This window comes from Microtus oregoni, unplaced genomic scaffold (genome assembly GCF_018167655.1).
Source record: "Microtus oregoni isolate MIOR12 unplaced genomic scaffold, Mior012 000077F_ref0000221, whole genome shotgun sequence".
NCBI lineage: Eukaryota > Metazoa > Chordata > Mammalia > Rodentia > Cricetidae > Microtus > Microtus oregoni.
Window position 1 is genome coordinate 6068646 of NW_024544029.1, and position 27149 is coordinate 6095794.

Below are 27149 nucleotides of genomic sequence, written 5' to 3' on the forward strand. Positions count from 1 at the left end.
AGAGCAAGGGGAGCCGGCAAGGGCTGGCAAAGGCCAGGGTCCCTGGTAGGAGGCAGAGTAGACCAGTCACGTAAACTTTCTCACTCTCTGGGCAACGACGAAATAGACGATGAGGGAGTGTTGGAGCCGGGGACAAATCCAGGCCATCCAGACAGGGAGGGGGAGCAAGGCTGAGGCTGGTGACTGTTTGCTCAGAGAGAGGCACTTTTCTAGCTCTGTGTATTGGTAGACAGCATCAGCTGGTCGGGTGTCAGGAGTCCTGGTGCCTCTTCCCACCCCCGCGGGCCCATCCATCCACCTGCTGCTCCACACTGCAATGATCCCCGGTCCCCTGGGTGGCTGAAGCATGTGGGAGGAAGCAAAGGAGGTAAAACCCGCATGTCTCGCCTGGGATCTCAAGTCCGCAGTCTCCTGCATCCATAAGCAGCATCCTCCAAGGCCCTCACCCTCCCCCTGTGTGCGGATGGTACGCTCCGGTAAGCCTGGCTGGGCTGCAGTGGATGTTGCTAGAATCCACGCGGAGGAAGGAAGAGACGCAAGCAGGCTGCGGTGACCCAAGCGGCCACCCCTACTTCAAGGACCCCTTCCTTGAGAGACGACATCATGACCCAGGGAAAGGTAGGGGCATGTCCCTGCCGCCCGCACCATCCTCTGCTCTCTGGACCCCTGCCTCCCTGCCCTTCTGAGAAAGCTTTCTGGACCACTTTAAGCATCCTCTGCGGGCTCCAGTGCAAAGGTCCTTGTGCTCTTTGCCAGAGGACCAAACAGCCCATTTCAAAGAATGGGCCTAGGACTTTTCCCAGTGCCCAGGTTCTCCTTGTCGGTCTCCCACCCCTTGGTGTGGCATCACAACCCCTTCACAGGTGGCCTAGGCCCTGTTAGGAGTCAGAGTGGGGGAGGGAGGGAGGGAAGGAAGGAAGAAGGGAAAGGGGGAGGGAAAGGGAGAGAGAGAGAGAGAGAGAGAGAGAGAGAGAATTAGTTCTGCTTGGGGGACAGGGTGAGTCTTGAGGGGTGGTGCCTGTGTGTTTACCTTCAGTGCTTTAGGGTCATCTTTCACCCCCTCCAACACCACCTCCCAGCTCCCTTGATTATTCCACTCTGGATATCAGTATACATCCCCTTTGGTTGGGCGTTACTATGGCAACCCTACAGCAGGATGCTCTAATTTTTGTTTTTGTTTTGGCCAGACATGGGGACTAGATAGAATAAAAATGTATCCTTCCCTGCCCACCCACATTCACACACATGCATACACACGCACACAAACACACACACACACACACACACAATGCACAATACACACACATATACACCAAATTTAGGACTGAATTACATGGGAAGGACTGGGCAGAGCCTTGAGTAGTGCAGGAGGCTTATGTAACATCAACAGCCTGTGGAATTATACAACCACCAGGGCCTAGGGTGAAGGGGGAGATCCCTCTAGCCCTCTGTTCAGAAGTGCTAAGGATTGGTCAGGGAAAACAGGAGGAGGCCCTCACTACACCCCACTTTTTTCCTCTGGTACCAGCCTTAGAACTAATGGCATATCTCCCCGGACCCACAGACCCTCCTGTGTTCAGGCTTCTCAAAGGCCTCAAAATGATGTCATTGAGTGATACCACTTCCTGCCATTGGCCAGATGTCACTTGGGAATGCCTTATTTGAGAGGTTGTGTGGCCCCAGATTCTGGGGTCTAAGTGGAAGGGTAGCGGCTAAGGCAGTTTCCTTAGATGTACCCCCTTCAGTCTATGTACTGAAGGGAGTAGCGAGCCTGGGCTCCAGGTTCCATTTCCTGAGGCAGGAGACCCTGAACTGAGCACAGGGAAAGTGGAGCTTCCTCTTTCATCCCACCCCACGGCTCTGCTTTCTCTTCTGGTGGCACAGGTGCCTCCGTTCCTCAGCCCCTTGCTCCTAGCACCACCACAGGATATTTTAGGAGTTGGGGTGAAGCCCAGTGGGCTGTATAGGGACTGAAGTCAGGGCCACCTCGGTTGTCTCCCTGTAAGGGCCACCAATCTACCTCAGCAATCCATAAGCGGGGGCCTCTGCAGCCAGACAGACTGGTGCTTCCTGAAGCCAAGCCTTTCGTTGGTTTCTGTCTTCACCCCCTCTGTCCCAGTGTTTCCCTCCCTGACCCTCACAGCTGCCATCACCTCACCAAGCTATCATGTCCACTGTGGGCAGGGAGCAAGCTCAGGTCTCCCTGGATCTCAGTCCCTTGTCTCGTAGGAAGGAAGCGTCTAAAGCAGATGTCTTCTTCAGCCCTCCAGCGAGGACGACACTGCTCTTCTGTTTTGGTTGGGGACGGCTGTTTCTGTGGGGCCTGCTCTCCCTTTTCCCCCAGGTTCCCCGCTTCCCACCCTCCAGTATTTCTAGCCCAGTAGGAAGCACCTGTGCCCGGGATGAAGCCTGAGCCCCGCAGCCCTAGGTGCCACTCTGACACCTGGGACTTTGCATGTCTCTCTGTCTGTCTGAGTCTGGGTTTCCTTATTTTGAAATTGGCCAAAGAGCTGGGCATGATGGCGTCCAGCTTTAATCCCAGCACTTGGGAGGTGGAGCCAGGTGGATCTCTGTGAGTTTGAGGCCAGCCTGGTCTACAGAGTGAGTTCTAGGACAGCCAGGGATACATAAGGAGACCCTGTCTCAAAAACAAGCAAACAAGATCAAAACAATGATGATGTAAAATATAACTGGTTGAATACAGTGAGAAAATTAGGAAGACAATAAAATGGGAGGCCCTTTTGTTCAGTAATAGGTCTCCTATGTATGGGTCAGGATGTTCTGGAGCATGGGGCAACTGTAGGACAATAGAGGCCCAGTCCTTTCCCCAGGTGGCCCTATGACCTCCATGACACTCTCGTGAATTTTCCATTTCCTGTCTTATTTTTCCCCACACCTCCTGAGCTCAGTTCTGTGGCTCTGAACTCAAGGGTGGGTCTCGTCTGTTCCACTCCTTAGCCCAGTTTGGAAGAACACCAAGGCAGATTCCAGGAATCCAGGGACCATCCCTAGGGACAGTACCACCTGTAAGATCTCTCTCTGTGTCTATTCTACAGCTCTCTGTGGCTAACAAGGCCCCCGGGACTGAGGGGCAGCAGAAGACAAATGGCGAGAAGAAGGAGGTTCCAGCAGTGCCCTCGGCGCCGCCCTCCTATGAGGAGGCCACCTCTGGAGATGGGCTGAAGTCAGGGACCTTCCCCCAAGCCCCTACAGCTGTGCCCCTCCATCCAAGCTGGGCCTATGTGGACCCCAGTAAGTCTCTCAGCCACCAGAGGCTGGAGGGGTGGAGGGAGTTCTGGGTGCTGGGTGGGAGGAAGTCACCCAGACCCCACTTTTACGGTGTGGTTGTGCAGCACACTGTTGTAGGAGGCTTTGGAGCGTTCTTCTGAGGGTTGGTCAAAGAGAACGCTAAGAGAGAAGAGAAGGAGTGTCCAGTTGGGGTGCTCTCAGCTCCACAAACCACTGAGCTAAGCCAATTGGAGCAGATGGATAAGGGGCAAAAGCCAAGTTCCTGTCTAAAAAGACCCTCATAGAGGAAGGGACATGGACCCGGGATTGGGAGAGAGGAGAGGGCGGTGCCAGTGCCCCAGTGGGGTACAGTGTTCATATTGTGACTGACCTGAAAACGCAACAGGGCCAGGCCTCTATAAGGCCTGGAGTTCTCAGAGGTTAAGGGGTAGGGACTCCCCTCCCAACCAATGTTGTTATCTTCCCGCCCTTTCTCCAGGTTTTCCAGGGGGCAGGCACAACGTGGGGTAGGTGTGTGGGAGTTAGCCTACATGGCTGGCCAGACGTAAGTCACCAACATCTTCGCCAATAAGTTCTGGGATCCCAGCAGTAGCGTCTTGGCTGTCTGGCTAAGCAGCTTGCAAGGGCTTTGCCATGGGCTATGAGGAGGGACCCCTAAGTCCTCAGCCCCATGCTAGTGAGATGGCTCACCAGGGAAATGCACCATGCCACCAAAAAACCCACTACCTAAGTTCCATCCCAGGATCCCACGGCAGATGATGGAAGGAGAGAACTAATGCCTGGAAGTTGACCTCTGACCTCCACGTATGCTTCATAGCATTGTACACCCAAATTATAAACGCATGCATGCATGGATGCATACAGTCACACATGCCCTTGTGTGTAATAATAAATAACATTTTTTTTAAATTTAAATTTTCATACCTTTCAGGGTTTGTGGCAGCTCCCCCGCTGCCCCTCCCCCACTGCTTGCAAAGTTCTAGAAGGGCTCTGAGAACAATGCCCTGGCACAGCCTCTGCCCACAGAGCCCCCGCTCGTAAGAAGCAAGTGGCCACCATGGTCGGTGCCTCTTCCAAGAATACCCCTTGGTCCAGAGCCCAGCCGCCCCACTCCAACGTGACCTACTGGAAGGTCAATGAAGGTGTAGCGGGGATTTCCTACCTCTCATTTCCCCTGCCCTGGTTGCTGGGGTGGACACTTTACTAAGGAATATCCTCTAAGGAGCGATGGTGGAAGGGAGGCCTCCTCACAGCCCATGACGAAGTCCTTGCAGTCTGCTCATACTGACAGCCAATGTGCTACTGCTGGGATCCCAGAACTGTCACTATCGGCGAAGATGTTGGTGACTTAGGTCTGCCTGCCAGCCAGGGAAGAGTTCCTATAGCCACACAGAGCTGTGAAGAGGGTCCTGGGTTAGCATGTGAGGAGGCAGAACAATGAATGGTACTCAGAAAGCTCTGAGCGGGCAGGGTCCAAGGCATGAAGGCAGGTAACTGAACAGATTCATCTAAGAGAGTGGAAGGGAGAACGTCGTGGCCGGTGAGGCGTGGCTGGAGGACTCCACTCACCCCGGCATTGTTAAAGGAACTTAAGCTTGCCTGGCATGGTGGTGTATGTACCTGGCGCTCAGGAGATGGGAATGGGAGAATTAGAAGTTCAAAGTCATCCTCGGCCACATAGTGAGTTCAAGACCAGCCTGGTCTGCTTCAGACCACGTCTCAAAACAAAACAAAAACAAAACAAAAAAACAAAAAAGGCCTTGAACCTGAGCAATGTGCAGAAGAGGAGCCATTGAAGAGCTCCAACAGGGCAGTGGCGTGGCCATCTTTGAGAGACCAAGGCAGAAGCTGTTGCTGGGGAAAGGGAAAGATAGCCAGACCTAATTGGGACAGCAGACAAGGCGAAGGCAATGTGGTCCCCACCAGGCACAGAACACACAGCTTTCCATTTTATTTAATTTGGTCCCTGTGAAGTGGGCCTGTTGTCCACACCAGGAGACTCAGAGCAGGCCGATGATGGCTTGGGTGATGCACATTGTCCCACAGAGCCTGTGGCTCTGATTGGCTGTGGGGTCTTTATTCCTGCAAAAGCCAGAGTTTTGGCACTAGGCCTGCACCCCTGCCCATTTCCTTTGCCTCCTTCCCCACAAGTCAGCCCCCATTGACTCTGGTGTGCAGTTGAGCGCCAGCAAGCCTAGCTCCTCCACCAGGCCTTTGATCCCAGCCTGTGGGTCCTAGAACAGCCAGAGTCGGGATTGTCAGACACTGGCCAGGAGGACTGGGTGTCCCCTGTTGATTCACAGGAGCTGAAGTGTCCAGGAAGGGGAACAGGGACACTAGAGGGAAAGGGACATTTGTATGGCTGATCTTAGCTCCCCAGAGCCCCAACCACGGTGAGGGAGAGGATGGGGTCACAGCAGGGAGAGCAAGAAGTGATCAGGAAGACAGCTGTGGGGTAGGCAGGGTGGGGGCCAGTGGAGCTGGAGAGAAAGGTGTCAGAAGCCTGAGCTGGTCGGGCAGGGAACTCACACCCTCCACCCCGCTACCCAGGCAGCAGTTCCAGCTACGAAGCTTTCCCCACAGGAAACCATGAGCTCTTCACCACCTTCAGCTGGGATGACCAGAAAGTTCGCCGGCTCTTCATCAGAAAGGTAACCACCTCTCCCATGCTCTGGGAGGGGGGGGGACGGGGTGAAGGGTTTGGCACCTTGTGCTGGACCCCTGGAAGGCCCTTGGCCCAGCCTCTGTCTGCAGGGCGACCTTTCCCTCTCTCATTGCCACTCCAGCCCATGGCTCCTCCTGGCATGTGCTTCCAAGGTTTCACCCAGAGCCCTTGTTCCATGTTCCCTGGGCTCTTTGGTCGGCTGCACCTGAGGGTCCGGTGCCTTTATTGTCCCCCCACTTGTCTCAATCTGCCCAGTGACCCCTATGAAGGAGGGTGAAAGTGTCTGATTAGGTAGGTCTAGACTCAAATGAGTCCCTGGGAACTGGGGTCTCTCGGGACCCCCAACATGATCATCCCCTCCCTCAGGTCTATACCATCCTGTTGGTTCAGCTGCTGGTGACCTTGGCTGTTGTGGCTCTCTTTACCTTCTGGTGAGTTGGCACTGTGGGCTGACATCTTCCAGGAGGACCATGGGCAGACTCAGGGCAGGGGGACGCCATGTAGCCTCTCTTGGGATGTCCACCCAGATAGATGAGGGCCAGTGGACACACTCACCCTGGGGAGGAACGTTGGCGTACACCATGCGAGAAGTCCCCCAGTGCCGGGTGGGCCCTGTGAGGTGTCACTTGGCTGCATTCCACAGTCACCCAGCCAGTCCTCCTTCCTCTCTCTGAGTCCATGTGGGGCAGATACAGATACTGAACACAAACAGACCTGGGCCAGTCTCTGACTCTGCTCACCTTTCTCTACAGTGACGTCGTGAAGGACTACGTCCAGGCCAACCCAGGCTGGTACTGGGCATCCTAGTGAGTATGCCCCCAGACGTCTTCCTAGGCATGCCTGGCTCCATTGATGAATCCATACCCCAGGGGAGGCCTTCAAAGACCCCCAGCCCCTCAGGGGCCACCTTCGAGTTGTTCAGATCTGACAGAACATAGGTTGTCTAGGGTGGGACTAGGGCCTGGATGGAGAGCGCCAGTAACTTGACCCTATGAGGGAAGGGACCGGAACACCTTGACCTTCTCTAATGACAATGTTGGTACTCTTAGTAACATTGTTATTAATGCTTATGAAATTATTAATCATAAGAGCCACCACTTAAAGAATACCTAATTAAGGGCTGGGCATTGTTTCGTGTGCTTGATGTACAGTATTGCATTTGATTCTCAAATCTACTGGGTATGATTACCTCAGAAAACCTTAAGGCTCAGAGAGGTTGGGTAATTTGCCCAAGGTCACACAGCTAGTCAGCGGTGGAGCTGGGTTCAAGTTAAGGCTTGCGTTCTTAATCCTTCTGCTCATCAGTCTCTCTTCCGCCCTCTAGCTACTTGGCTTCTGCTGGTCCTATACTGTGTTCCTTAAGGAGGAGGCTGGGGATTTAGGTGGTTTGGACCCTCCTTTCTGATAACTAAGGAATAATTTTGGATACTTCTGAACCAGAACCACCGTAGACTCAGAGAATTGCTCTCTCCATGGTCCCTGTTGGCCTTCGGTGTGAGCCAGCCCTGCACGGGGACACGTGGGCAGGAGGTCTCTGCCTGTGGGGGAAGGTAGTGAGCAATGCCAAGGAGCTGGCAGAGGCGCTGGCAGAGGCGGTGGGGGCAGACCACCGTGCACCATGGCTGCAAGAGAGGAGTGGCTGGAGCAGAAAACATGGCAAGGAGAACACTGAGGTGTGTCCGCACATTAGGGACTAGACTGGCAGACAGACAGAAGGCCATCTCAGAGCAGTGCGGCCCTTGTGGGCTAAGCGTCAAGAGAGAGCATGGCAGAGGAGTTGCACACTGACCGGCCCAGCCTGTTCTTCCATAGGGACCAAGTGCAGAGCTGAGCTCGGCAAAGCCTTAGGAACCACCAGAGCCTAGAGTGGGTCTTAAAGTTGGGCTTAGAGTTGGCACAGCGGGCAGTGGACTATCAGTGAGGAACCTTCTCAGGATTCTGGAAGTGAAGACATTTATACACGGAGCCTTTCCTCAGGCACAGGACAGAGGGGCAGTCGGTGTCCCAGGAGGGAGTGCTGAGTCTGAGGCCTTGGGAGGCACAGTGCACACAGCTAATGAGGCCCCAGGGCCTGCCACCTTGGCCAGCCCACACAGCAGGTTGGCATGGCTCCCAGCACGTCAGCACTGTCTGGAAGGCTTGGGGCCCCCGAGACCTTGGGAGTTGTGTGCTGGACCCCTCTTCTATGAGTCTTTGGGACTCTGTGTGTAGTGGCAGGAACAGCTTGGAGTACATGGCACCACACTGAGGAGGAAGTGGGGAGGGAGGGTGAGTGTCTGGTCTTGAAATGGTGTCCCAAGTGGAGAGCAGTGGTACCCTGAGGTGGGAGCAGGGGAGAGGTGGGAAGGGGCATGGACTGCGCTCTCCTGGGAAGCAGCAAAGCCCTAATGCTGCTGGGCTCCCCCCCCCCACCAGTATGCCTCCTCTTCCTGCATAGGCCTCCCTGAGGATCTAGCCTGCCCTCCACACCCTCCACTCACTCTCTTGCGTCCTATCGGGTCTCAAGCCAGCCCAGCGTATCAAATGCTCCCTGAGGGCTCCCTTGTTTATTTCTTCCTGCTGGAACAACATTCGTAACAGTGAGAATAAAACAGCTCTTTTCTATGCACGAGGCACCATGCCAAGCGTTTGACGTATAGTTTTCAACCCTCCTTTTAATAACCCTGCCAAGCAGGTGCTGTTACAATCTCCATTTCACAGATGAGGAAATTGAGGCAGAGAGGAGCTGCTTCTTGGGCATCAGAGCCAGGTAGAAACCTAGAACTGCTTAACGGCCACATGCTTGCCCACTGCAGTCTGCTGACCCTAGCCCCAGGGGCGAGTGAGGATAAGTCAGCTGGGATGGCCAATCCTGACACTAAACCAGTGTCCCAGGCCCTGGGGCTGAGGCTTCAACATGAAACCCAACTGTTCTTGCTCACACAACCTCGCCCTCTCCTGCACCAGTGGCACCGGCTTTCTCAAGGTCCCTGTCGTCTCTCCCCACTGGGTTCTTTCCTTATTGTCTGATTGCTCCCATGAGCATGGTGTCCGTGGCAGAGCAGAGGGTGAGAGAAGAGCAGGCAGAGGAGGAGAAGTGTAAGGCTAGGCCTGAGGAGGGGGTGGCTCGAGGAAGCTGTCAGTCAAACTGTCAGTCAACCAGCTTCTATGACAGTAAGCAGCTCCCATCTACGAGTCCAGCCCGGTGCCAAGCCCGTGCTAAGTGCGTCATCGGCACTCTCCCACCAGGTCTCCCAGAGCTGGGGAGCAGTCTTCCTGTTCTGCACAGCAGGGGATTGGAACTGGCTATTAAATCCTTATCTGTGGCCACAGACTCGTAACAGGGATGGGACAGGACTTCCAGTACCAGACCAGACTTCAGCTCCAAAGCTGCACCATGGTCTCGGAATCCTGAGTCTCTCCGTCCTTCCCTCTGATGCCCATCTTCAGGGCTGAGGATCTAGCGTGCACTGAGAAAAGGACATGCAGCTCTTGCCCTCGGGAAGCTTCCAGTCTGGACAGAGTGACAGGAGACACATAGCCAAATGTTCTGTTTTTGTCATAGTTGTTGAAGTGACTGAGCAGTGACTTAAGTGGGACCATAAAGAGCAGGGCACTTTTCACCAGGGATAGGAGGCTTCTCCTGTCCCAAGTGTACAGGGTGGGCCAGCTCTGGCACCTGGCACCCAATTGCAGAGGAATCTCCAGGTCGTAGGCTTTCATTCCTGCACTGCCTGTTTGGTTATTGCTTCCATTTTGCTTTTCCATGGCACCCAGAAATATATTTTAAGATCTATTGGGTGTCAGGCTCTAGGTTAAATGGCAGGAAAAAGAAGTAAGTTGCAAGCTGGCCTGCAGGTGCTACAGGGGAGCAGGGGCCTTGTGAGCTGAGCTGGCTGAAGCAGGGGTGCAGGCACAGTCAGCTGTGAAGGAGGAAGCCAGGCAGAAGAGGGAGTCTCCGTCCTGCCAGTGGAGAGTGGGCATGTTTTGAGGGTGCAGAACAGGCTGTGATGCGAGGAGAGGAGCCTGCAGTGGGCAGACTGTTCTGCGGGCATTGTCAAGTCTCCTGGGAAAACGTGTGACCGGATCACCCTGTAGTGTCTTGGTAGAAGGTTGGGCTGAAGGCAGGAAGGCACAGCCCCAGCCAGGGAGAGAAGAGAAAGAGGTGACCCAACTTCAAAGGGAGGCGGGAGAGATGGAGGGAAGAGTGAGGTCTGAGTGGGAGGCTACGCAGATCCAGGTAATTAATCGGGTGTGGCAGGGTGAGCGCTGACGATGATGCCGAAGCCTCTGGCTGGGCGGCTTGACGGTTGCATGGTGTCCTGGGCAGCGGGGGCTCAGGGGCAGAGAGAATGCAGAGTGCAGCCCTAGTCCAATGAACTTGATGCGTTTCTGAAGAGCCACTGCAGACTGGAACATCTACTTGGCTGCCCAGTCTAGTGCTGAGAAGGGGCAGTGAGAACCCATCCTAAGGTATGGGCTCGTTCTTGGGGTGAGCGCGCCTACCTGGGGAGAGCAGGACAAGAGAGGAGTCTGCCTTGAAGAAACCAGCTCCTTTAGAGGCTCTGTAATGAGGAGGAGTGGCCAGGAAGGAAGGAGGGAACCCAAAAGGGTGTCATTGTGGAAGCAGGTAAGCAATAGGAGTGACCAGACATTGAGAAGTCAGGTAATGTAAGGACCAGCGAGTGACAGCTGAACTCAACAAGGTCACCCTGATGTGATCCAGCCAGCTCCCATTACGTGGGGCCGAGGCCAGGTGGTTGGGCAAGCTGAGAAGATGGAAAAGACACGCTGAGAGGAGGACACAGAGGGTGCAGAGGAGCTGGAGCTGGAAACAGGGGAGATGCTGAGGAAGGCGAGCAGAGACCAAGGAGGTTGGTGTGGGAGAAGAGGTGACCCCCCCAGGAGTGCTAAAGTAAGCCGTCACTGGGCTTTTGAGGGCCCGGGACCCAAAACCCAGGTCGTGGGGATGAGGGACAGGAAGTCTGGTAGCACCACGTGAGGTTTTCAGGTGATGGGCCAGAAGCCACTGGAGCCGCACCTCATTATCTCAGATCTTTCTGGAACATAGCAGAGAGTGAGGCAGCCTGGGAGGTCTGGGGAAGGAGGAGGCTGTTTGAAATTGCTGTTATGGAGGGCGGGTGAGATGCTGAAGGGATGGGGAAAGAAAGGGCTGCAGGGCCACGCTGAAGGCCTGCTGAGGGTGGAGGCCATACACTGATAGGCAAACTGTCTTGGGAACTTAGTCTCTGCCTTCCATGTCTGGTCTTTGCCCCTTGCTTTCCAGAAAACTCTGAGCAGCCAATCCCCTCTAGCTACTTCCCACTGGACATGACTACCTAATCCAGAAACTGATTCCACTTCCTGCTCTGCCAGGTGCTGGCAGGCCAGGCCATGCTGAGCCCACCGCCTGGTAGGGTAGAGCAATAAGAAGCAGCTACCAGGATGGCTGCAGGTGGCAGGCGATGAGAGAGGCAGTGTGTGGCAGTGGTTGGAAGGTCGCTGGAGTACCGAGGTCTCAGTCCTGCACCAACCGGACAGCTTTGTGACCTTGGACAAGTCGCCGGCCTCCTCTGTAAAGGAGAACATGGTTCATAAAGAAGGAAGGATCATGTTAATAGTTACTAAACACTGTCAAGACAAACAAACATCAAACCCTGGTCCCCTGGCCTCTGTGTAGGTTCCAGGCTCCAGAGGGACACAGTGTGATCTTGTCTCAGAAACTATAAATACATAACAAATAAAAATCTGCCCGGCCCACAAAATATATCCTATATCCATTTAGTTTGGTTTATATTTACCTACTATTTTGGAGGTAGGACCTCATATGGAGTGGGATGGCCTCAGACTCCATAATTAGATCAGGATGAGGCTGAGTCCCTGATCCTCTCGCCTGTACCTCCTGAGAGCTGGGATTGCATCACCACGCAACTATGCCTGGCATGAACTTTTTTTTTGTAATGCGTATGGGTGCGCACATGTGTGTCCATGGATTGGTATGGTGTGCATGTGTCCATGTGCCTATGAAGGCAGGAAGCCAGTTTTGGGTGTCGTCCTCAGGAAAGCCGTCCAACTCCTTTGAAACAGAGTGTCTCATTGGCTTGGAGCTTCCCAGTGAGGCTAGACTGGCTGGCTATCAAGCTGTACCCCAAAAAGCCTCCTCTCTTTGCCCCTCCAAGTGCTGGGATTCCAAAAGCATGCCACTATGCCCAGCATTTTCTCCTGGGTTCTAAGGACTTAAGACAGGTTCTTACGCTTGCTGGCCACTCACTCTTCCCACTGAGTTACACCCCACCGCCCCCGTCCCTGTGTGTGACTGAGTGATCTATTCAGGCCCTAGAGGATGAACTTTCTTTTTTGTTGTTTGTTTTGTTTTTCAAGACAAAACAGAGAGTTTCTCTGTAGCTTTGGAGCCTGTCCTGGAACTAGCTCTTGTAGATCAGGCTGGCCACGAACTCATAGAGATCCACCTGCCTCTGCCTCCCAAGTGCTGGGATTAAAGGTGTGCACCACCACTGCCTGACTGGGGATGAACTTTCCAAGGTTTCTTAACCAGGTGGGGTGATGCAAGTCCGCAGTGTCAGAATGCTAAAGGATAAAATAGGAGGATCGCTAAGAGTTCAAGGCTAGCCTGGACTACATAGTGAGACTCTGCCTCGGAAAACACATAAACAGCAGCAAAGGTCTCTGAGGCCACTTGGCTCCCAAGATTAAATGTGCTGGAAGTGGGCTGCTCGTCCCATGTCTCCTTTGGGAACTGGGCTACCATCCTGCCCATTGCCCAGTCCGAGGAGTCCATGCCCTCCCCTCTGCTCTTGCCCTCCTGCCTGGTGCAGTTTGGGGAGGGGTGGCAGAGTAGGGTCATCTGGGACTAGGCAGAGGCCCCAGGAGAGACCTGACAGATTTGTTCACCTCTCTCTCTCTCTCTCTCTCTCTCTCTCTCTCTCTCTCTCTCTCTCTCATAGTGCCGTGTTCTTTGCAACCTACCTTACTCTGGCTTGCTGCTCTGGACCCAGGTATGATTATGACTGAGGGACTGTTATTTAGGGCCTTAAAAATCTGCTCTGAGCTCTGCCTTCCACCATGGGCCTGTGCGGCCCCTGAGAGGGCCTCATTCCTCTATGAACTGCAGTCATATGGGCCCTCTGCCCTTGACTTCATGTCTCTGAAGTGGATGTAACAATGGGGTCCTACGAGGGTTTAAATGAAGGGAGAGGTTCCACTGTGTGCCCAGAGCCCCGCAGGCTCGAATGTCCTCTGAGGCCCATGGTTTGTCTTGCAGGAGACATTTCCCTTGGAACCTGATTCTGCTGGCCATCTTTGTAAGTGACTGGGGTGAGCTGGGGACAGATGCTGAGTGGGGACAGAGGAAGGTTAAGGCCAGAGAATCTTGATCGGGGATATCAATATGAGGTTCTTGGTGGAACAGAGGTGCCAAACCCCTATCCTACCAGAACACTCCATCCTTCCTTTCCAAATGGGATGAAGCCCTCCCTCTTATGTGCCCAGCCTCTTGTTCTGGGAAGATTGGGTGGGACTTCCAACCAGAATTAGGATAATGAAGAGTTGGGATTCTCATGGGGAGAACAAGGCTGCCTAAGAGATAAAGGGACAGCTAGCTGGAGTGCCTTCGAGCTGGCTAGGAGCCTGAGAGTGCCCAGACCCCATGTCCACATGCAGGAGCACTCCTTCACCCTGCAGGAGCACTCCTTTACCACGCAGGAGCACTCCTTCACCCTGCAGGAGCACTCCTTCACCACGCAGGAGCACTCCTTCACCACGCAGGAGCACTCCTTCACCCTGTAGGAGCACTCCTTCACCACGCAGGAGCACTCCTTCACCCTGTAGGAGCACTCCTTCACCATGCAGGAGCACTCCTTCACCCTGTAGGAGCACTCCTTCACCACGCAGGAGCACTCCTTCACCCTGTAGGAGCACTCCTTCACCATGTAGGAGCACTCCTTCACCCTATAGGAGCACTCCTTCACCACGCAGGAGCACTCCTTCACCCTGCAGGAGCACTCCTTCACCCTGCTCTCTTTCAGACCCTGTCCATGGCCTATCTCACTGGGATGTTGTCCAGGTAAAAGGGGCAAGGGCATCCTAGGCAGGCATGCAGTTAGAGTCCAGCCATACCTGAAGGAACACCTCCAATACCATCTTTCTAGGGAACTATTGGATGGGGTAGGAACTCGAGCAGACAGGCCACTTTGGCCTAGAGTGCCTTAGGCACTACACAGCCAGTGACTCTAAGACCCGAGCAAGTGGGTAGAGTTGGGGGGATGGCGGAGGGTAAGATGGTGATACCCACACTGTGACCTTAAAACCCCAAGATCCTGGTACTGTCATTACCTGTAAACTGCCCTCAGACACTGACATATTCTAGACCCTTCAGCCCATTGATGGGTGCCCATGAACAGAGAAGCCTGGGAAAGTTGAGAGTGGGAGGTCCTGGGAATGGGGCAGGCTGGGACCACAGGTCATGAGGTCAGCTTCTGGCAGAAAAGGGCGGTCCCGAGGAGGGGTGGGGAGTCGGGAATCCCACTGACCCCGTGCCTGCTCTCAGTTACTACAACACTACTTCTGTGCTGCTGTGTCTGGGAATCACGGCCCTCGTCTGCCTCTCAGTCACCATCTTCAGCTTCCAGACCAAGGTCAGCCCTGGGGCTTGTGGGCGGGGGGGGGGGGGGTCAGGGATCCACGTGGGGCTGAGGAGAAGCAGAGGGTTGGACGGGGTCTGGGAATGCCTCCTGGAAGAGGGATGTACTGGGTTGTGGGGGTGAGTGCAGAATTGGCGGGTCAGTGCTGACGCCCCCCTGTGTCTTGCAGTTTGACTTCACCTCCTGCCAGGGTGTGTTGTTTGTGCTGCTCATGACCCTTTTCTTCAGTGGACTCCTCCTAGCCATCCTCCTGCCCTTCCAATACGTAAGTCTCCAGCCTACGGGCCCAAGGAGAGGGTGGGGATGGCCCGATGCCCAGGGTGCCATGCTCTTCTAGCCCTTCAGGGAAGACCCAGGGCCAAAGCCCCACAGCCTGCCACCCTGCCCAGCCCTCCTGGCACCTGCCCGAGGTGTGTTGGCAGCATACACAAGCAAACAAGGAGGCTTTTCTTGGCAGGCCTGGGCACCTGCCCAGCTCCACGGGCTGCATCCGGCTTCACTTTCCCTATCCTCCCCTGCAGGTAGAGGGGAGGAGGAGAAGGACCATAGTTGAAAAAGATACACTGGGGCTCCAGAGGTCACCAGGCTCAGGAGATCTCCTGGGGGACCAGCAAGCCCAAAGAGGCAGAAACTGGCTGACCAGGTGGAGGGCAGTGAAGTAGGGACAGACTCTCCACCCCCAGCTCACAGACCACCCCCCTTTGCTGGCCTCTGGCCTGTGTGTTCTGTGCAGGAAGTGAAGCCATCGATGTTGGGGGACAGACTGGGGACATGGCAGGTGGTTTGAGTCCCGAGAACACAGGAAAGAAAGCATTGGGTCTATTGGGGGGGTCTCAGTGGCAGCTTCTCCAGCCACATTTGGTACCCGACCTCCCGTCGCCTCTTGTGTGCTAAGCTGAGATGGTTTTCCTCATCCAGCCCTAGCCTCCGGGTTGTTGGCACCCAGTCTAGGATGTCAAGATTGATTTTGGCATTTCTTTGGCTCTTCTCAGGATCCTGTTGACGAAGGGAGGGACCGGAGCTGGCCTGGAGGCCTCTATGTATCTAGGATGGGGATGGGGCTACAGGAAGGGGGCCCAGAACTTCAAAGAACCCTTTATTGACCCACACCGAGCTGATGGGAGGCCTTTGTTTTCAGAGATCTTCCGGAAAGTTTTCTGGATGGGCTCCACAGAGGGCAGGGCTAACACGGCACCTCATAGCTGTGGAGTTGGCCTGCACAGTCAAGGGGAGCACAAGCTTGGGAGGGTACTATTCCAGACCGCCAGGCCCTTCATGCCCATCTGGCAGAGACTCCAGGTGGCTCCACACCTGTCCCCGCCCCCCGCCGAGTTCAGCTGACTTTCCACCTGAGCCCTTGCTCCCAGGGCAGAGACAGAGAACTCTGCATGAGAGGAACAGGCATACTCCAGATAGAGCAAGGATGCATGGGAACAGTAGGGGGACCCAGGCTGAGAGGACCACAGTCAGATAGGATGAGTCACTTTTGGCCAGCCTGAGCCTGGGGCATTGTTGTGAAGGGAAAAAATGTCAGGTCTGTGGGGACTCCCTGCAGGTCTCCCTGTGATTACTCAGGGGTCTCTGTTTTACACTGTGAACACCCAGAGAATCACAAGCCCCTCTGGATCCTTGGGGGGAGTTACCCCATTGTCCCATCCTCGGGACTGAGCCTTCCCCCCAACCTCTGGCCCTTCTGCCAGTTGCCCTTTCCACACGCTAAACCCGTCCTTCCTGTGCCCACAGGTCCCCTGGCTCCATGCCGTCTATGCCGTGTTAGGAGCAGGCGTGTTTACATTGGTGAGTTTGGCCCAGCTTCTGGAGCACCTTCTCAGCTCTATAAATCTTCCACTCTGTGTTTTCCTCACAGTCTCTCTCGGAACCTTTCTTCAGAATCTGAGGGTGGGTTTGTTGTCCAAGACCTGCTTTCTGAGTAGAGTGAGAGCAGCAGGGTCGAAGCTGCTGACCAGAGCAGGACTAAGAGGAGGAGCAGAGCTTGGGGATAGCCTACTGTGTGTCGGGAATAGCCTACTGTATGTGGGGGATAGCCTACTGTGTGTTGGGGATAGCCTACTATGTGTCGGGGATAGTCTACTATGTGTCGGGAATAGCCTACTATATGTGGGGAATAGCCTACTGTGTGTCGGGGATAGCCTACTGTGTGTCGGGAATAGCCCACTGTATGTGGGGGATAGCCTACTGTGTGTCGGGGATAGCCTACTATATAGACTAAGTTAGTATAGTCCTAGGGCAGTCTGGGAAGATTCACATACCTAGCGAAAGACTTCATTAGAGGGAAATTGTTCTTTGCTGTTCTCACCAAAGTCACTTCACAGTAATAGCTAATTTATTTATTTGTGCATTTATATACCTATTTGCCTTTTTAAAACAAATTGACCTCACTAAGTGGTAGTGATGCATGCCTTTAATCCCAGCACTGGGGAGACAGAGGTAGGGAGATCTCTGTGAGGTCTAGGCTAGCCTGGTCTACAAAATGAGTTCCAGGACAGATCAAGGCCATTACACACAGAAATCCTGTTTTGAAAAACCAAAAAACAAACAGACAAAATAAATTGGCCTTGAACTTGCAGTCCTCCCATCTCTCAGCCTGCTGAGCACTGGTATTATGGGCACACCCAGGGCTCAGCTCAAAGTGAGCACTCACTTTCGGCCAGCCGCCTCTCTTTTGTTCTTAATTCTCACACCACACCTAGCAGACAGGTTTCACTCTTCTGCGATCACAACAAAGAGGAAGCTCGGTGGTGTCAGGTAACGTCCCAAGGCCATCCCGGCATCCTAGAAAATGGTAGGACAGGGCTGAGAACTCCGACATCTGGCTTGAGAGGCCCATGAAAAGCAGCGGCCAGGTGGGAAGTGCCTAGAAGCAGGTGCCCAGATAACATGACCAAAACCTATCCACTCAAGACAGCCAGCCCAACATACCCTTTGGTCAGGTAGGCCCCGAGCACCTGAGCACGTGCCCCAGGATCACCCAAGAGACAGCTGGCATCCATAACATCTTCATGGGAAGCCAGATTTCCTCCCTCTCAGCCCTGCTAAGTAACCAGAGTTCCCAGTTTAGTCAACAATTCAAGACTCATGGATGACAAGAATTCCAATACATCCCAGGGAGATAGACAACCTTAAATTGCTTCTTCTGCCAGGGGGTGTTGGTGCTCACTTTTAATCCCAGCACTCAGGAGGCAGAGGCAGGTGGATCTCTGTGAGTTCAAAGCCACCTTGGTCTACAGAGCTAGTTCTAGACCAGCTAGGGCTGTTACATAGTGAATCCCTGTCTCAAAAAAAAAAATTCCTCTTTCATCCACCCATCATGGTGATACACATTTGTAATCCTAGCATTTGGAAGACCAAAGCAGGAGGATCAGAACTTTAAAGTTATCTTTCATTCTTTAGAGACTTTGAGGTTGAAAGCACTGCAAAGTGAAGCCAAGTAACTTCTACACAGATGTTCTGGGTTAACCTCTACAGTAAAGAGCAGCTCTGAGATCAAGACTCAGGGGTGCTGCGCCTGGTTAGTGCCATTCCCAGTGTTTCCACTGGAAATCCCACTTCTTGGAAACCCTAACTCCTAAATAAAGTGGGATGTCTTTAACCAGATGATGGTTACCCAGGGTAACCAGTGATGCCCACTCCAGCATCTGGAGGAGCATTCCTCCTTCCAGGTCAGCTCTGGAAAAGGAATGGGAGGACGGCAAGAAGGCAAAATCGGGGCCACAAACCCAGGCAGTAGCATCAGGAGGCCTCGGAGAGCAGCCATGGCTAGGGTCAGGCGAGGAATCAAACCAGGGCGAGGAAGCTGATGCAGCTGGAGAAGAGCGGGCATCTGTAGAAGGCCAGGGCATGCATGTTGCTTCCTGAGGATCAGGTGGCAGCATTGTGGAAGATGTACGAGAAGGCTGTGCGTACAGATAGGGCTGGGTGGAAGGTACTAAGCCTTTAATCTGCTTAATAATCTCTTGTGTTGTTAGAATGATAAAAATGATCCCAGCCACCTGTCCCACCCATGGTGTCCTGTAGAACACTTTCACACCTATTGCCTCATTGTGTCTGTACCACAATCCAGGGGAGGAAACAAGGCTGGTCTTCTAAGAGCTGCCTTGCTCGTTGGAGGCCCTGAGGGTTAAGTTGTGGGACTGGCAGAGTCTCGTGGCCAGGAAAAGACAGGTCCAGGCCCAGGGCTTATATCCTGAAACTGGTGTCCAGTGCCTCTGTGGTCACCTGGGGAGAGATGTCCTTTTCCCTCCCCTCATTATCATCTTCATCTTCGTATCATTCATGTGCTGATTTCTCTACTAGACTGTTGTGTCAGCATGGAAACACGCTGTAATTTCTCCCATCTAAAGAAAAATAAAAGCCCCAGAATACTCTTGACCCCTATCACCATACAGCCCTTGATCATTCTCTGTTCCTCACTTATAGCAAAAGCTCTTTAAGAATCTATGCTCCTCCTACAACACGCCTCCCGGCTGCCCGTCACTCTCCCTACCCACCCCCTCCCTTCCTCTATCCTTCTGCTCCCACTCTCTCTTGGACTGAAGCCAGGGCTTTGTGCGTGCTAAGTGTGAAGTCTACCACTGAGCTCATCTCTAGCCAACTGAGCACTCTGGAGAACGCTGCCATCCAGTTCCTCAGCAACCTCCAGGGGGCCAAAGCCAGCAGCAACAGCAGCCTCAGCCCTTGAGGGGGCCCAGCTCAGCAGAATCTGACTCATTGTTCAGTCCCCCAGAAGCAGCCTCCACGCCTCCTGCTTCTGGTTTTTGTTTAGCAGGCCCCACTCCGTCCTGCGCTGGGTCTCTGAGTCTTCTCTTTCTGCCTCCTTCCCTCAGAAGCCCAGACAACCTCCATGCTTTGAATATTGTGCTTTATGCTGACTACTGTAAATTTGCACCTGTCAGCCCTAGTGTCTGAGTGACTGGAATGCTCAGTTGCTGCCACAGCATGCCCTTCGCAATCTAACAGACCCTTCGTCCTATAGCATGTGCAAGCGTCTTCTTTTTCCTGGGTGTCCCTGCCTCTAGGTTCTTCCCTCAGCCTCTCTCATTGTCCCCACTCAGGAAAAACTCCTTGGCAGCTCTACTCCTTTCCTTACACATCAGACTCAGCTCCAGGTCTCATGGATGAATCCCTTACCTAGAGCTCAAGTCCTCTGCCAAGCCCCAGAGCCCTTCTTTCCCAGCGGAGACACAATTGCCTCCCACCAGGCTTGTTGCAATGCCCCTGCAGCATCCCCGGATGTGCCCACATCTCTGACCCAGCTAGCAGGCAGGAGTGGGAACCCCCCCACCCCACCCTTGGCATCCAGCAGCCAGATGCTTCCCACAGGTCCCCCCACCTTTGACCTCCTTCCCCACTTTGCTGCATCCATTGGGTCCCTTGATGCCTAGACATAGCAGGCTCCTTCCACACCCGGGGCTCCACACCTGATCTGCTCCTCTGTCCCCTGAGACCCCCAGTTTCCACTCCTCCCAAATTTTGTCCCCTTCACAGCACAGCGCGCCCCCATACTCACGCTCTGCCCCCTCCCCCTGGACGCCTAACTCTCGCTAGCCCGTCTATGTCTTCCTTGGACACATTCTGGATTTTTCTGATTTGTTTTTCTAATTTTTCTGATATTTTCTGACTCAGGGGAAATTTAAACTCCTTGAGAGTGGGGTTCACCCACCACTCTGGTTTGTTCATTGATGTAGCCCCAGCACCTGAGATGGCATATTACACAGCAGACACCCACAGATGTTTGTGGGGCAAATGGGTGTCTGGGGAGCGAGGTGGGGGCAGGGCATGTTTGAGATGCTGGGATGGCCCAGTTGCACAGCTGGCCCGGGTGTCTCCCTGAGTCACAGGGAGGAGGAGGAACTTTGGTGCCCAGTGACCCCCACAATGTCTCATTCAACCAACTCATCCAAATCCTTGGCTGTGATCATCTTGAAGGTTACATAAAGAGTAGCTGAGAGAGGGTGTAGGTGTGCCCTTCTGCCTAGAGAAGGGAAGGGAAGACAGGCCCTTGGATGCCACGATGCATTCCAAAATCAGCAGCTGCCCCTGAAGGAGATCTCGTGCCTTCTCATTAAGCCCCTGCCTGGCATCCAGTGCTGGCCCCTGCCTGGCGTCCAGGGCTGGCCCCTGCCTGGCGTCCAGGGCTGGCCTCTGCCTGGTGTCCAGGGCTGGCCCATGCCGACTTCTTCCAGCATCAACTGTTGTGGGATCTGTGCCCCTCTAGCTGGAGCACACAATGGTCGCTTTCTCTGCTCTGCAGTCAGTCAGGCAAGACAAGGGGCACACAGCACCCCCTGACCTGATGACTGCCTCATGAAGGATATATGAGAAAGGGATAAAGAAAAGAGTCAGATGAGGCCCTGAACCCTTGGCAGGGCCTTCCCTCCCTATTCCCACCAGCCTGGGCCTTACGGAGACTGAGACCATCCAATGAGTCTCCCACAATCCTCAGCTCCCACTCTGAGAAATCCATCTTTCAGACTAGGGCCACCCAGCTTGGAAGCCACGGCCTCACGGGGCTCTGGTCCAGCCTCGAGAAGGCCTTTCTAGGTCCCTCCCACGTCCAGCCTTGGTGCATTGTCAGGAAACCTCGATGCCGGGGCTGAAATGCCCATAGAAGTGGGTGAGTCAGTGGGAAGGTGTTGGCTCTGAGTGGCTCTGCCATTCTTTCTCTACTAGTACCCTCTGGAGAGGTAAATCATGGGCCAGGCTGGGGTGATGGGTCAGGGCTGTGGGGCTGGGCAGAAACTGTGTAGGGCGGGGCCAAAGGCCTGGCTAGTCTGCCCCACACAACAGCTGCTCCTCCAGGGTCCCACACCAGAAAAAGCTGCTTTAACATTACCTGACCGTCTTTGGGGTGGCTTAGCCGTCCCAGCCACCCAAAACAGGAAGCCAAGTCCCAGAAATCCAGGGAAGAAATTAGACGAGGGCCATAAGAACTTGGGAGCACTAGGAAGAGAACTTTGCCTTCTGACCCAGTGCAGCCTGCTCAAGGACCTTGGGAGCCACTGAGAAGAGACATGAAAAATGGCAGGCCACACGCTTTGGAAAAAATCAGCATAGTCAGGTGGATGGGCCAGAGGTTGGGAGACCAGTTGGCACTGGTGTGGTGTCTCCAGGTCAGTGCTGTGTCAAGCCTGGAGGCTGTGAGGCCTGACAGAGTGGAGGGAAGTTTTCTGTATGGGGTGCTAGGCCCCCAGGTCTGGGTGCTGACCCCTGACTATCATGCTAAGCCATCTGTTCTTAGTCCCTCCTGAGGCCCAGAGAGAGCAATTGTGTATGTACACATACATATACGCACACACACAGACTCTCACACATCCACACACACCACATACACATGCATATTCACACACACACATGCACACACACTCACACATACACTCACACACACTCATACTCTCTCACGTGTTCACACTCACACAGGTACACGTTCATTTACACACATGACACGTGTGCGCACACACACTCACGCACACATACACACGCATGCACACACAGCCTAAGTATCACAGTCCTCCTGATTCAGCCTTGCCCATTACAAGTCAGGGAAACAGAACTGGGGGGCTACAGACCTAGAGTGGCCCTCTTAGCCTGTTGCCCCTGGAGGAAGTTCTAATTCCATCCAGCCCCACAGAGATTCTGAGTTCTCTGACACAGTTTAAGGAACCCCGAGCACCTTGGAAGTTTAAGGGAATCTTCTAGTCCCCTATCCCTGCTCCGCCTCTCACTTGGTCGCCTAGTGAGGGCCATAGTGTAGGCCAAGTCTTTCTCACACCAAGGCAACAATGCACAGTGAAAACCAGCCCCACGGGCCACGGTTGTCAAACTCATTCTCTTGTTCCGAGGGGTCATATGAGCCTCAAGAATATGTGAGGACTTTCCATTCTGTCACCCTTCCTCTGCCACAGGAGATGCTATTCCCCCCCCCCCCCCCCCGAGCCATGTGAAGCTGGTGGCTGGGTCTGAGGTAGGGGGAGGGTGTGGTGAACTGGCCGTCCTAAGGTCTACTTCCTGGTCACTGATACCACAGTCTCCCCTCCTAAAACTAATCCTCCCACCAACATCTCGTGACATCTGAATGGTCAGGAAGCAGCCTGCCAGGCAGAGGAGAAAGGAAACCCTGTCCCCAAGGGGAGGGATCAGGATGACTAGGAGACTGTGCAGAAGCAGGCAAGCACCAGCTATGCAGGGCAGGGCACGGAGAAAGAAATTCCAATTCATGGTCCAGCATGCGGCTGTCCACCGCAGAACTAAGCAGAGACATAATGGGCAGGGACAACGGGCATGCAGAGAGGAGAAGTCCTTCTGCTGGCCAGGACATCCCCACCAAATCACAGGCCTTATTTATCTTTACCCTAGTGTGACCTTTGGTAAGCTTGTCCCTTGGATCTTTCTGGGCCTCACTTGCTTCATCTATACAATGGAACTAATTTCCCATACATTCACAAGTCTATTGTGAAGGTCATTTGCAAAGATTGTAGAAGGAGCAGTGGGCCAGGCTGCGACCGGCCACCTGGCTAGCTTTACCCCAAATAATTACATGGAAACTGTATTCTTTTAATTACTGCCTGGCCCATTAGTTCTAGCCTCTTATTGGCTAATTCTTACATATTGATCTAACCCATTTTTAATATTCTGTGTAGCACCACGAGCTGGCTTACCAGGAAAGATCTTAACCTGTGTCTGTCTGGAGTGGGAGAATCATGGCAACTGCCTGACTCGGCTTCTTTTTCCCAGAATTTTGTTCTGTCTATTCCGCCTACCTAATTTTCTGTCCTATCAGGCCAAGCAGTTTTCTTTATTAGTTAACCAATGAAAGCAACAGATAAGATACAAGACCCACCTCCATCATTTCCCCTTTTTCTGTTTAAACAAAAGAGAAGTAAAATTACATATAACAAACAATTATCAAGAAAGGATTACAGTTACAATATTTATATTTACTTTATCTTTTATCATAACTGAGATTTGGAGGCCAGCCTGGCCTACATATCAAGAGCCTGTCTTAAAGAGAAGTGGGTAGGGGAGCATCACAAAGGGCAAAGTCACCCTCCCATTCTAAAAGAGCAGACAGAGCACCAGAGGAGCTCAGTCCTCTGTGCCGTTCAACTAGGAAGCCCGTGTTTCTCTGAGCAAAGGGTTCTGTGTGCATCTCTTCTTACTCCATTCTTTTTTTTGTTTGTTTGTTTTTTGTTTTTCGAGTCAGGGTTTCTCTGTAGCTTTAGAGCCTGTCCCAGAACTAGCTCTTGTAGACCAGGCTGGCCTCGAACTCCCAGAGATCCGCCTGCCTCTGCCTCCCGAGTGCTGGGATTAAAGGCATGCGCCACCACCGCCCGGCTTCTTACTCCATTCTTATAGCACACATATGTGTACACATGCGCACATACATGCACACACACCAGCATGAGTGCACACACACCAGCATGTGTGCACCCCCGTTGCTTCTCTTGGCACTTTGGTATCAGCAGACTTGAGCTGTCTTCTTGGCTGTGTGATGAGGGCAAGTTGGTTATATTCCCTGTGCTTCAAGCATGTCACCCAACAGTGGGGACAGAAGTGTGACATTCATCACAGAGGCTTACAAGAGTATTTAAAACAGTCACGGGCCCATCTTGTGCTATTTTAATCCTTCTGTATATGTTATACTTCACAATATAGGAATACATCCACTCCTGGGTTTCAGCTTTTGAAAATCTTAAATATGAATGAAGCAAGCACTTTGACCATGCTCCTTGCCTTCCCCCGTGGTGACCATGATGGGCAGTCGCTCTCTTCCTAGACTTCTACAGACGTGCTTGCTTAGAGGCTCTTGGTCACACGTGTACTTTTGTGCAACGGTGTGATAAGGACTTTTCTGCGGCTTGCTTTCTTCTCGTGGTAGCAGATAACAGAAGCATTTCCGCCCTGCTGCGTCAGTTTCATTAGCTGGCTCCTGTCAAGACTGGGTGGTTTCCAGTAAAGCTCTGTGAGAATCCGCCCTCCAAGAATGGCCAGGGCTCTCCACTCCTGCGATGTGTGCCTTTTCTGTAGGACTGGCTCAACACATTGCAACCCCAGGTTTTTAATATTCATCCCTTGTCTGCTGATGGCCTCACCATGGTGTGGCTCTCCCAGAGTGCCTCAGCCTCACCTCTGAGCCATGTTTGAGGGAGGGACAAACAACAGATAAAAGTTTAATTCCCAATGTAGCAGGGTCAGGGTCAAGTCAGTTATGTGGCCAGAGTCTGTAGATCAGTGTTTCTCGACCTGTGGGTTGTGGGTTGTGACCCCTTTGGAAGGGGTTGCATATCAGACATTTATATTACAATTCATTAAAAGTATCAAAATTACATTATGAAGTAGCAATGAAAATAATGTTATGGTTGGGGGTCATGGAACATGAGGAACTGTATTAAAGTGTCGAGGTTCAGGAAGATTGACAACCACTGGTTTAGATGCAGCCCTACTGAGTGGGAGAATTAGGACAGGGTCCCGCTCCCCTCCCCCAAGCCCATTCTGCCCCAGCTCCACCAGAACAGAGGTGTGGTCAGGTTCCAGCACCAGACAAGTGGCCATCAGCAAGCCAAATTTCTAAGACCCCTAACCCCATAGGCTGACCGGAGACAATGCCCACCTGCCTGTGCACACAGGGACAGTGAGCTGAGCTAACATAGTAGCATGTATAAGGACCGTCATATATTCCAGACTCATTATGTGAGCTGAGCTAACATAGTAGCATGTATAAGAACCGTCATATATCCTAGACTCATTACTCATATTCTAACGCTGCACTGCCTCTGGCCCCATCCCACCCGCCCCTGCAGAGCCCCGTGTTCAGCTACAAGTTAACCTTTCCAGGGGGGAACAGTTACATTTCCAGGTGTCAGCAGCTGATCTTAGTTTGCAACTAGTATGTTAACTGTAAACAAGGCCACCCACTGCTGGGTCAGAAGGTTGGCAAGCTTCAGTCACCATGGAGATGCTAGCCTGTTACTTTTCCCTTAGTAATGCGTGCTTATAATGGGATTAAAAAAAAATCATTTTACATTTATTTGTGTGTGTGTGTTTGTACACATGTGTGCCACAGTGTGTGTGTGGAGATTAGAGGACAACTCATAGAAGTCATTTCTCCCTGCTGTGTGGGCTCTAGGGATCAAGTCCAGGCCACCAGGCTTGATAGCAAGTACCCTTATCTGCCCCATCTTGCTGGCCCTTATAATGGAATTCTGGATGATGTTTCTTGCTCTCATTAAACTGTCAGTTCTAAGTTCCCTGAGACATAGTAGGTGCTCAGTAAATATGAGCAAGCACAAGTAAGTAAAAGGCTCCCGGTTGGCTCTCTGCATGAGGCTGCAGCAGTGAATGGTAACTCCTTTGGGGCAGCCACCTCTGCAGCCAGCTAGCTGTTCTGGGTAGGTGTTCCTTGGAGGGGCACCCCCAAACCTGATCAGGTCCAAGCCTTCTAGGTTGAAAGATTCTATTTCATGAGCTCACCCAGGGGTGACCAGGCTCTGGGAAATCAACCAAGCGCTGCTGATGGATAAGCCAGCTCAGCGATTTATTAACTTCTGCTTGGCAGCTGTGCCCGCTAAACAGCCCGCAGCATCTGAGCCCCCCTCTACCACCCCCTGCTTGTTCTCTTTGCAGAGGAAACCTCACTTAGGAAGCCAAACCTCATTCTGCCAAGTAGACTGGAGTAAAAATGATAGTGAGGGATAATGGCAGTCGAGGCCTCTGTACAGTCAGGGTGCTGTGACCCTCGATGCCATCCTGCTTTATAAAATGGAGGCACTGAGGTCACATGGCCAAACTGACTCTTGAAACCTGGAGCAAGGACTCAAACCTCAGCCTTCCAGCTTCAGTCTGTGTTCCGGGGAGGCCCTGCCCTTAATGCTGCCATGCTGGGAGGCCCAATCCTTGCATAGAGGGCCCCCTCAACCCTCACTGCAGCTCCCCATTTCCCTTCTGTTAAAACTGTGCAGATCCCTCTGCCTCCCTGACGCGATGCCGGAGCCACCTGAGTCTCATTAGCAGTGCCTGCCTCGTCTTGGGAGGATGCTGTTCCTGCAGACACGGCAGCAGAGCCCCAGTAACAGCTACGGTACATTAGGTACCGGCTGGAGGTCAGGTGTCTCGGACACAGCATGGTTATCGCAGGCTGGCAACAGCCTCATGAGGCAAACACACCATCTTCCCTCACAGCTAGGGATTCGTAGGCCAAAGAGAAGGCATCATGTTCGTTCTCCCAACTGAGTAAGTGGTAGGACAGTCTCCAAGCCGGATGACCTTCAAGACAGAGCTCAGAGTCACCCTTGCCCCCCCACACCTTCAGGGGGATGACCCATCTCATGTACCATGTGCTGGAGTCTCTGCTTCCTTCCTGTATTGTGTGGCATTAGCATGGAGGGCAAGAATCCTCCCAGGCTCCCTGGGGGCTGCATCTAAAACATCCCAAGGAGTCTGGGTCCAGGGAGTGGAGTTCTTGGATGGAGTGAAGAGAATGGATTGGGACATCTTTCAGCCTCCCTTTGGGCAAATCCAAGCTCCAAGGTCAGGTGACTTCCCTCTTGTCACCTGCCTTCCCACAGTGCCCCCACTGTACT

The 27149-nt window shown here is 53.2% G+C and overlaps 1 protein-coding gene across 2 annotated transcripts in view; it reads left to right on the plus strand.

Moving 5' to 3' along the window:
- Positions 1-220: 220 nt before the first annotated feature.
- Positions 221-27149, plus strand: part of Faim2 (Fas apoptotic inhibitory molecule 2) — a 28987-nt gene continuing 2058 nt past the window's right edge. The window contains exons 1-11 of one of the 2 annotated variants that reach the window (XM_041642568.1): positions 221-618; positions 3057-3252; positions 5833-5900; positions 6281-6345; positions 6667-6720; positions 12859-12909; positions 13176-13215; positions 13939-13976; positions 14460-14547; positions 14723-14818; positions 16297-16350. In XM_041642568.1, coding sequence (XP_041498502.1) covers positions 604-618; positions 3057-3252; positions 5833-5900; positions 6281-6345; positions 6667-6720; positions 12859-12909; positions 13176-13215; positions 13939-13976; positions 14460-14547; positions 14723-14818; positions 16297-16350 — 765 coding nt within the window. In that variant the 5' untranslated portion in view covers positions 221-603. Of the gene's footprint in view, positions 619-3056; positions 3253-5799; positions 5901-6280; positions 6346-6666; positions 6721-12858; positions 12910-13175; positions 13216-13938; positions 13977-14459; positions 14548-14722; positions 14819-16296; positions 16351-27149 lie in introns of both variants that reach the window. The other variant, XM_041642567.1, reaches the window with a different exon arrangement.